Genomic DNA, 11,064 nt, shown 5'->3' with positions numbered 1-11,064 from the left:
TGTGTGTGTGTGTGTGTGTGTGTGTGTGTGCGTGTGCGCGCGTATGTTTGTGGGTTTAACACGTGACACGGCAGACGTGTTTGCAAAGCAATTTTCCACTTGAGTCTTGAGGGCGAAACCACAACACCCCAACCAGCTATTATCACATCAAAGACTAAATCCTTGCTCTTACCCAAACTATTTCAAAGATGCTATGCTGCGTTTAACTGCCAGTGGAATAATAAAGAAATAATCTGCCGTATCGCTTATTATTATTAGTACCATTATTATTACCATCGCTGTCTCATTTTTCCCTACTTCACCATCTCCATTACTTCATCAGTGGCGAAGTTGAGTTGGCTTTCAAAATGGGATGATGGTGGCGTTGAGAAGTGGACAGCTACTAAAAAGAGGAGATAACAATAATTTGCATTCCTCCAGACAGAGATGGAGGGATGAGACAGAGGAGGAAGAGGCAGCTATCTGCCTCTCCCAGGCCTCTTGGGTTTTGTCTCTGAGACTTCCTCCTCCATTTCAGGGCCTATCAGTCAGCTCGTCCTCTTCTTCCCACCAGACCATCCCCCCCCCCACACACACACACACACACACTTTCACTGTTGTCCGCATGTCACTGTTTTTGCTTCAGCGAATATTTCTTTTAAGTATGCTGAAACAGCAGGAAAAGATAAGTAACTGATGAAACAGCAGAGTTACAATTGCACTTAGGTTTGTATTTTCAGAGTTACTTTATAAACAGTACAGCCGCCGGTTCTCAAACACATTAACCATGAGGCAACAACACCAGGTTGGCATGCAGCCTTGTCAGACATATGAGGTCTGCTTTTATGGTTTTAACTGCCGTATATTACAAGTTGCACCGCAAAAACTTTACAGTTCGTACTTGAAAATGCGTTAAAATAGTAATAATTACAAATCTTTTCTTAGGCAACACATTTATACAGTTACAAGGTGCTTCACGGGGTTTTATTCACATTTTCAAGCCATAGTCAAGCCACTTTGGCACGCTCTAGTGTGGGACTGAAACTATTATTTGGTCAATTGATTTGTTGATTGAAATAAAATAACCATCAACAGTTTTGATAATTGATTTAATTGTTTAAATTAACTGTTAAATTGGTTGAATAATTTTGACTGATTGCTTGATGATCAAAAATATTCCATTAGTTGCAGAGCTTCTCCAGTGGTAATATTAAAAAAATACTATAAAATCAATGGCAGACAACTATGCATGCTGCTAATTTGACACTTTAACACTGGTATTATCTTGTTTAAAGACTCACAAACACTAACAAAGTCACTTCGAAAGAGTCACCTTAGATGCCTGAATAATGAGAAAGGGGACAGAACACATAAATATAACTGGAAATGTCTTTGAAATAAAGAGATTATGTCAACAACAAAACAATTGTTGATACAGTCGGGTGTGTCCCAGTGACTGTCAGCATACTGCAGGTGTTCTGCAGAACTGACAGGTTGTTTTTGGTCAGTCGTCTGTGTTGAATAGTGTAGACAGCTCGACATGTAGAGGCTGTGAATACCAGTGATGATGTATAATCTGACCTCTGCCAGATGTGTCGACGGATATCCAGCTGTGGTATGCTGCTTTCTGGGTCAGCTGTCAAACCAGCCAACCAGATTCAAAAACCAGTTTTATTAAACCATAGGTATTATTTATCGGTATCCAGCTAATTAGTGAAGACAAGCATTTATATATAAGGCACCAAATACATACCATGTGCGTGGCATGTAATGGAAACACGTGTGTAACAAACTCCTTAAAGGGCTGCAAGATAAATCTGAAGGATCATAAGTAATAAGTATCATAAGTATCAAAAGTATTTTTACCTTTGGTACTGTAATTATATTTTGATGTTAATACTTTGTACTTTTAGAAGTATGCAGGAGTTTTACTTGTAACTAGTATTTTTACACTATGGTATTGCTACTTTTACTGAAGTTAAATCTTCCACCACTGAATACGGAAAGCACTGGGCCTACTGTCTCAAATAGAAAGGAGGTATTTACTTGGAAAAACATTTCCACTGTATAATGTAATCCAAATAATTCTTTTTTCTTGCATAAACACTATTTCTAGGAGACAGTTGGGACAAGAAAGATGTCTTTTCTGTTTTTTTTGGGGCTAATGAATTCAGTGTCCAGTCATGCCGACGGTCACCGGCAATATTAAGGATTCCACAGAAATCACGGTTGTGAAACATAAAACACATTACATTCTGTTTGCCAGAATATTCTTTTCTCAGTAAGAAATAATAGATTGGTTATAGGCTGACTCAGTATTGTTTGTATCGCTTAGCAATAACAAAAGCAACATTTAATTTACATTAAAAAAAAACTCGTAGCTTCGTATTTAAAAGACAAAATAAAGTGCTCTTGCGAGCGTTGTGGTGTTGTGTGTGTTGTGTGGGTGTGTGGGTGTGGGGTGTGTGGTGTGTGGTGTTGTGTGTGTGTGGTTGTGTGTGTGTGTGAGGAGAGTGAGAGATCCAGGCAGGCTCTTCTCGGCTAATAACAACTGTGATAAACAGAACAAATCCCGTAAATTAAACACAGCTCGGTACGAAGGAACAAAGACCTTGTCTAAACACAATGTTCAATAAAGTGAAGCTTTAGTCTAGTGGGTCTGCTAATTCCAGGTCATGTTTTTCTTGGACATACACAGCCCGGCACTTTTACACAGCAGCACATATAAACACAACTTGGAAATAATTATCCTGCTCCATCCCTCTTTCATACCTAAAAACTCCTCTCCATTATTTCTCCTCTCTCCCTGCATATACTGTATGCTGTTCCGCAGGTTCCCCTCCTCCCTCCTCTTCAGTCCAGTCTCCCTCTGCTGTAAGTGACGGCCATAATGGATGAATTGCCTCTCCATTGAGAGCCTCGTAGCTCTCACCTCTTTGGTGTATTGAGAGGCTGTCTGATTTTCTTTAGACCATCAAATAAGTTGTATTGTGTTTTCAGACTGCTGGTAGAAAGCAGAAATACAATCCCTCCTGTTGTGTGTGTGTGTGTGTGTGTGTGTGTGTGTGTGTGTGTGTGTGTTTGTGTGTGTGTGTGTGTGGTCGGCCGTATTTCTGAGCTTTTTAGAGGTTGAAAGTGAAAAGATAAATAGAACAAAGCAAAGCCAAAGAAAGAGTGGAAGAGATAAAATCATGCTTGGGTAAATATGACATGAATGTAAAGTGGCTGATTTGGAGGCAGTCACTTGTGTCGTTGCACAATCAAATAAAGGAGAGTGCAGACACAGCATTGCACGTACTGTTCCACAAGGGAATAATGTTTATGTTTACCTTAATTTAAACAGATAGACTAAACAGCGCTGGCTCTTTATTTTCTGTCCTCTTTACAATGATTTACCATGACAACATGCTTTTATCTTCTGTGCTGTGTTCATGTTCTGCAAGCACAAAAAGCGCCTTTTTACTTTGAAACTTTTGGTCCCAAAAAAAAGATAACTAGCCTACTGTACTTAGAAATAGGCTTATTTGCTTTCTTGCTTTCTTTCTTCTTCATTGAGGAGATCGATACCACTAAATATAAAGCTCCTACCAGCAGCCAGTTAGCTTAGCATAAAGACTGGAAACGGGGAAACCATTAGCCTGGCTCTTTCCAAAAGTAACTCACAGTAAAATCACAAATTAATTTTTCCATGAACTGATAATGAAAGTAATTTTGAGCCCTATATACACAACTTGGATGTGCAACTCTAATTGACATTAACTTCCTAAATATTATTGATTAGTTTTGTTTACCTCTCACTGCCCATTGCAGAATGCACCTTTGAGAAAATAGCTCTGGAGAAGTTAGTGATTGGCCCTATATTCAAGATATATTGTGGAAAGTGTGTACAACTAACTGTAAATATGGCTACGTCTATATTGAGCAATAAAGGACTGAATCTTGTACCTCATTCACTCCAGGTGGAGTTCTCTACAGTCGGGACTTCACAATGAAGTCACATCTTCACTCCCACCCCTCTCTGGGTGTGCTGACACTGCTCTATATAGAAGTAAAACTGAGCTGGGAGGTCTTTAGGGAAAGATTGATTCCCCTCATGATATGCTCTGCTCCTGGTTTCAAAAGTGATAGATGTGTTTTTATAGCCAGCCTCCTGTATGAGAAGACATATGGTAACATGAAATGGGGGTTTATGGGCTTAGCCTCAATGAGACTTTTCCCAAAAATCCTCTTTTCTTTCTGAGCAGGGTTTTTTCCCCTCCCTGCATGCCTTAGGCAGCCACTTCATCCTGTACTTCTGTTGAACTTCTGCAACAAAACACAGAGATCCTTTCATAAAAGAAGGGTTTCTTACTCTGGGTTATTTGATGGTTTTTATTGTGATTTTCAGTACATGATTGATAAAATGTCCATCCTAAAGACCCAGTGAGTCAAACTTCATTTTTGTAGTTATAGTCCAACTATAATTATTAAGAAAATACACTAATTTACTGAGAAGAGTGTTGCTTGCTACTCTCACGTTTGTACGTCAATAAGAAGCAACAGCCAGCACCCGTTCATGTCTTTTTTCAAGATACGGTTACTATAAGTGTCTTATTCATTCATAAGTGCTCTTCAAAGGCAAATGATATTGGATGCATGTGATTGTCTCACCCAAATGCCATGTTTTCCCTTTGTTCTGAGTAAAACATGATTTGAAGAGTGCATACTAAGGTTTGTTTGGGATATTTTTGCAGAGTGAGAAACAAAGGCTTTTTGCCTTGAAAAAAAATAGCAGCTGACTTTGTTAAACTTTCTTGTCAGTAGGGAAATTAAGATGCTGTTTGATTCTATTGTCATGAGTACAAATTCTTTATGCAAAGGCGGTTCCCCCGTAATGAATAGTGGGCGTTTCTCCCCTTTTCTGGACTCCATTAATAACCATGTTTACATGCTGCTAAATGCTGCAGCTTTAGTTAGTGTTGACTAAGCACGTCCTTCTCTGTGGAGAGAGCTATTTGTGCCTTTTTGAAGGGAAGCAAAAGATTTGAAAGGTCAACATAATTCCATTTTGATGTCATGGTCTCTTCGTTAATGTCCATGATTGATGATGTACGGAAAAACACACACATTGACTGCTTATTCGGCATATCTTCCATTAAAGCCCCTAAGATGTGCCCTTCTGTTTTTGATTAAAGAAGAATTAATCACCGTGGCTAGCTGAAGCAGCCTGCAGCAAAAGACAGAAACGGAGATGATGGTTATGAGTTAATGAGGAGCTTTTAACTTTGAACTGGAGGGCAGACTTGTAGTCTTCCTCAAATATATTGTATCTGATAACAGGAAGGTAAGGGAGAAATGGAGGGAGAGAAGATTGATGTTTTTTTTATGAGTTGCTAAAGGGTAAATCCACCTTACAACACTTTATTCAAGCAGATTCAACACTATGAGTAATACATTAATGATTCAAACAGTGTGCATTTACATTTAAATTTGGAGTGCTGAAAGTTGTGTCTGTTTCTTCCTCAGGGTTCATCTACACGGGAGACGTGGTCCACCGGATGCTAACAGCTACACAGTACATAGCTCCTCTAATGGCAAACTTTGACCCCAGTGTCTCCAGAAACTCTACTGTCATCTACTTTGACAACGGTAATAGCAGTTTGCTAATCCGTTTTATTTCTACCTCAATGTGTAGCAGTTGTGTACTCCACAGCGCTGCGGAGGAAGGTCTGGCTAGTCCACACAGCATTGTGGGATAGGAGAAAAATGTGCTCTGGTTTATTGGCATTTCCTTAAACCAATCAGAATCGTCATGGGTGGCACTAAGCTCACCACGGAGCCACTGCGAAATAGCCTCCGGAAGGAACTTGTTTTGGGGGAACGTGTGTGTTCAAAAGTTGTTTTAATTGTGCGAGAGAAGACTCTGGATTTTGATTGGAAAAGTCTGGATTTACCCTGCAGAGATCTGAGGAGCAGTTAACCATAGTCCTGATAAATAGACTGGAGTTCAAAATTCCAACGTAAAGAAAGCGGAAGGAGAAGGACATCGACAAAACGACATTCATCAGGCGGAATTTCCGGCAGCACCAGAGCAATCCCAGAAGTAATAATAATAATAATATATTTTATTTTATACTTATACTTTATACTTATATTTTATAAGTGGGAACATCGCTGACATTGACTAATTTCTTTGTGACTTATGAAAACAGTCAAGATAACAAAGTGACCGATATTGTGATTTGCTTAACAAATTACTTGTTCAAATTAAGTATCTGTAGTTGTTATTTATTTTGATCATACAAAGTACAGAAAATATGCCGTACAACAATAAACTTCTCAAGGCTAAAGAGGATCCAAAGATGGCTCATTAGCCTAAGAGACTAACGAAAAAAGGAACATGATGGTAAAACAAAGCCGTTACTAATGAAGTAATTTAACCGCGAAAATGGCAAGTCAAAATACAGTATATGATTTTTGTATTAAGTAGGCTACCTTGATTTGTCAGGTTTCTTATTTGCAGGAAATGATCAGAAACAGACTTTTCTTTTTGTTTGTTTTACTCTTTAACAATTTCTCAATTGGTTTCTACATAAAATTTATTATATCACAATACAGTACAGTACTGTATTGCCCATACCTAAATTTTGACATTTAATCTCAAAATAGGTAGTCTTTATCCTTTATATGAAACCCTGCATGACCTCTGTTACATCCCCTTTAAATTCCACTTACTCCCTTTAAACCAAATTGATGCCCTTCCTCACTCTCTGTACCTTTCGTTTGCCATCTGGGATGGTTGTTATCCATCATGTCAGTCATTAAACCCTCTGCAGACGAGTGACTGACCAACTGTGTGACCTTCTGCAGTGGAGCTCATCAGACTTTAACCAAACTGGCAGCCGGTCGATTCTCAGCCCGCCTGCTCCTCAGCACACTGTCCATCAGTCAATGTCCTGCCAATACAGCATAAGAACTGTGCAGTCTGTTGTGTTGTGGAAGAATTAGTGCTTCTTTCCATCCAACTATAAGCACTTTGATGAGGTGTTCACAGCAGAGACATATTGTGTCACGGTAGGGGACAGAACTCAGGCCCAGAAACTGGAATTGGTGCAAAAATAATCTGTTTATTGAATAATGAAAGTCAACAGCTAGTGTGAGACTCTGGGTTTGAAGCAGGCTGGGGCTGGCATAGTGTTAATGAGTTCGTTGATGGCAGAGCAGACAGTGGAGATGTTGGTTCTGGAGATGCTGGGTTGGCAGAGGAGATGCTGGGTCCGAGGCAAGACAGAACTGGCAGAAGATTCCGATGGTGAGTATTTCTGGGAACATGGAACAGACAGGTTAGAAACTTGATAACAACAAGACTGGAAATACTGCATGAAGGCTGGCGCATACTGCGGTAAGCTTACAATCTGGCAGGGAGTGGAAAGTCAGACTGGTCTTTATAGGTGGTTGATCAACTGATGAATTCTGCTGATGAGTAACTGGTATCTGTGGAAAGTGAGTGTGAAAAAAGAAAACAAAACACACCAACCACACTGCAAGCAGACAAACTGAAGAAACACAATCACATGCACACCAGACTGCCACTGGGCGTAACGTATTGTTTGTTCTCAACACATTGAGAATTGTGTGAAACTTCACAGAGACAGTGTTGTTGTTTTGTTGTTAATTAGAATCTGCTAAATTAGGATGGGATTGGTTAAGACATAGGATTTTAGCTGTAAGTGCTGTAAAACTATCTTGAAGTTCGATTGTGGACAATGATAGAGGAGGGAATTGTTATGACACCTGACAGACTTCTGAATTTGACTGTTGTTAACAGCATCGCACTGTCACAGCTTACTGAGACAGTTTTATAACACAGCCATTAGTTAATGTTACTTTATACATTGGGAATCATTAAAAATCATTTAAAAATGTGAAATGAAAAATAGACTGCACAGAATAAAACAAATGAACTGAAAACTGAAAACTAGAAAACTGTTGCCTTGCCCTGAACCACATTAATTGTCTCCATCATTCAGTAGGTGGGCTTGCGTAATAGAGCTAGACTGGATTTGTTTGTTTTGAGTTGGTACAGCATGTTAAGCTTGTAAGTAGAATTAGGAACAAGCCCAGTGTGTGCTTCCTCCACACCTCCTCCTCACCCACTCTGTATTGCTAGCCAGGAAGCCCCGGATAGCCTCCCCTCCTGAACTCAATGCATTTTAAGCAGACTTATATTAGGCTTAACTTGTGCTGACTGAGTAAGCATTCTGTGCCATAAGGTAGTAGCAATTTAGTGCTCTGACTTCTCTTAAACTCTCTCTTTAATGCATTACACAGCAACTCTTCAGTCCGCCCAAAGACTCACAATATTGCCAGAGAGTGTCAAAGAGTGCTCTGTATTTGCGTCCCTTAACTCAACAGCTGCCTAACCTCCTACTTTAACACATGCAACATCCACGTCTAATGCCAGAGGCACGCTATACACACCACTTAATAATGTCATTTATAATGGGGTTTCCTGTACAAGCAAATCTCTGTCTTCACTTTGGACTGAAGAGTTTTGGCTATGTAAAGGTAATCTCATTAGTTGTGTTAACTAACCTTCGGTCCAAATTTTGCTCTTATTACCCTGGCGCCCAGCTAAATGACTAACTCAGAGGAGGGAATTTGCCATCCAAAGTCCACAGTAAATTAAAAACAGTGGTGAATGTAATGTGAGGCCCGAGTTCTCCTGTCTGTGACACTGTGCATCCATGTCTAAATGGTCAGTTCACCCCTTTTACAAAAAACATGTTTTATCTTGTAGCCCTGGTGGTGCACATGGAGATACAACAAAGTGATTCATTGTTTGGTCTAAAAAAAAATCACACTTTTCAAATCCCAAACTGATAATGCACATCATTACTTAAACAACTAATTGAAAAGTTGGAGCTTCATTTTCTCTGGCTCAACTAATCAGTTAATCACCTTGTCATTTCAGCTCTTAATATTGTGGTTTTAATTTAATTTTTAGTTATTTGCCTGAAACTTTTGGTGCCACCCCAGTACAATGAAGGTGAAATTAATGTAACTTTTAAGTTAAATTTAGCTGCAGATGAACTATATGCATGACTAATTACTCTGAGAGGTGAAAAAAAAAAAGTCCTTTAAAATTTGGTTGAACTCACTCATGGTGTCAGTGTTGTTTTTTTTCCGCTATACTTTGTCCCAGTTGGTGACCCGTCTCAGCCAGTGTAGCTGGAAACCTTTTTTATACCATAAGAAGAAGTAATTTATAGTGTTGTCATTTGCTCTTGTATGAAAAGCTTTCACTGTTGTGAAAATGGCCAGCCCTCCATATTCCATCACAAGTAACTGCAACGCCTTGGTTTGGTTTTCTCAAAAGTTACTGTTTTATTGCTGTTCAATGCTGCTCCAGCGGAGTGTTTTCATATCAGTGCTCACACTACTTCAGTGTCAATCCCCTCACACCCAGAGGGGGAAATGAAGTCTCTGCCAGGAAATAATCCCTCAAAAAGATATCTAATAACAAACATGATATATTGATGGCTTCTTATTCACAGACTTTTCTCGGTCAGCGGTTTTATTTCATGGTAGATCTGGGACAGTAGAGATCGTATTTCAGAAACAGTGAAACACAAGTCAGTGTTAAAATAAAAAGTGTGACAGTAGCTATCAATGGCGTCTGTTTCTTTCCTTGAATATAGGTGATTCTATGTAGTAATAAGCTGTATGGGATTGTTTCTCCTTTAGGTACTGCTCTGGTGGTGCAATGGGACCATGTCCACCTACAGGACAACTACAATCTGGGAAGCTTCACTTTCCAGGCAACACTGCACAACACCGGCAGGATTGTTTTTGCATACAAAGAGGTCAGAACTCCATTATCAAACCAGTTTTCTTTATCTTTCATAAAGAAAGTATTCCCCTCCCTTTTCATTTCACCCAACAGCTCCCTCAAACCAGCATTTCTTCTTTCTTATTCTATCTGACTTTTGTTGACACCTACTGCCGCCTCATGTCCATGTGTTTTTACTCATAAAGAAGAGTGATGCCAACATGACTAGTACAAATGAATATGTTTAATGATTGCCGCTCCTTAACAAAATATCAATTAATGTCCTCATACTAATTCCATGTGCTTGATTTGGCTGCAACATTATCTGATTTGTTCCAGGTTTTTATCTGAACTGTCCCGATGGTTTCTATAAATCAAATTTAAAATTTCACAGATAAACAATTTAATTGAAAAGAAAAACATATTATACAAAAGAGACTGCAGTAAGAGTGCAAAATTGCAATAGATAAGTCATTATTATCTATTGTAATTGTTTATAACAGCAGGAGTCCGTGTTTATAACAGTGACCTCTTTTGTAATTGGTTATTTTCAGATATTAGAAAAGCTTTTTAACAAAAAAGTGTTTTATTACACTGCTATTATGTGTCTGAAAATAGCAACCCAACCATTACATGTAATCTGAGTTTTTACATGATCCATGATGAAGGTTTGTTTAGTAAGGCTGAACTGCAGCTCCATCTTTAAGAATGTATCACTGAGACAATCAGTACTTTTGTTTAGTTTAACTCTTTTCTTCCAGTGTTGTGTAAAATCTACATGGCAGATTTAAAATATTATCTGATTGGAACATAAATGTTAGTTGTTTTTTTTTTTTCTCAGATATGAGTCAGTCTTCACAATGTTGTTGTTCCTTTCCGCTCAATATGTGTCTGAAATGTTTATTCTATGCACCACAGAAAGCCAGATGCTTGTTGACGTTGCGTAGTGTTTCAGCAGATTCCCATGGGACTAAGTAATACATCAGCTGAATTGTCAGTGCTATCAAACTGGAGATGATTTTTCAGCCTTTCCCAGACAGATCATGTTGGTTCTGGTAATTAATTTAAATCTTCTATTTCAGATCCCCATTGAGGTGTCACAGATCAGCTCTGTCAATCACCCGGTGAAGGTGGGCCTGTCTGATGCCTTTGTGGTGGTCCACAAGATCCAACAGATACCCAGTGAGTCCCAAACGCACCTTTGTAGCTTAGATTCACTTATTTGTTTCAAGAAAGACATTTTGAATACATCTTAATGCCAACTTTTCTCAAAA

General features: G+C 39.0%; 1 protein-coding gene across 1 annotated transcript in view; it reads left to right on the top strand.

The window, feature by feature from the left end:
- The window catches only part of plxdc2b (plexin domain containing 2b), a gene marked incomplete in the record, with an annotated part of 91,003 nt that overhangs the window by 53,044 nt on the left and 26,895 nt on the right, over window positions 1-11,064 (top strand). The window contains 3 exon segments of the mRNA XM_032504160.1: window positions 5,485-5,607; window positions 9,706-9,824; window positions 10,873-10,972. Of these exon segments, the coding sequence (XP_032360051.1) occupies window positions 5,485-5,607; window positions 9,706-9,824; window positions 10,873-10,972 (342 nt within the window).

This window comes from Etheostoma spectabile, chromosome 22 (genome assembly GCF_008692095.1).
Source record: "Etheostoma spectabile isolate EspeVRDwgs_2016 chromosome 22, UIUC_Espe_1.0, whole genome shotgun sequence".
NCBI lineage: Eukaryota > Metazoa > Chordata > Actinopteri > Perciformes > Percidae > Etheostoma > Etheostoma spectabile.
Note: the sequence above shows the minus strand (reverse complement) of the source record. Positions and strands in the feature narration are given on the sequence as shown.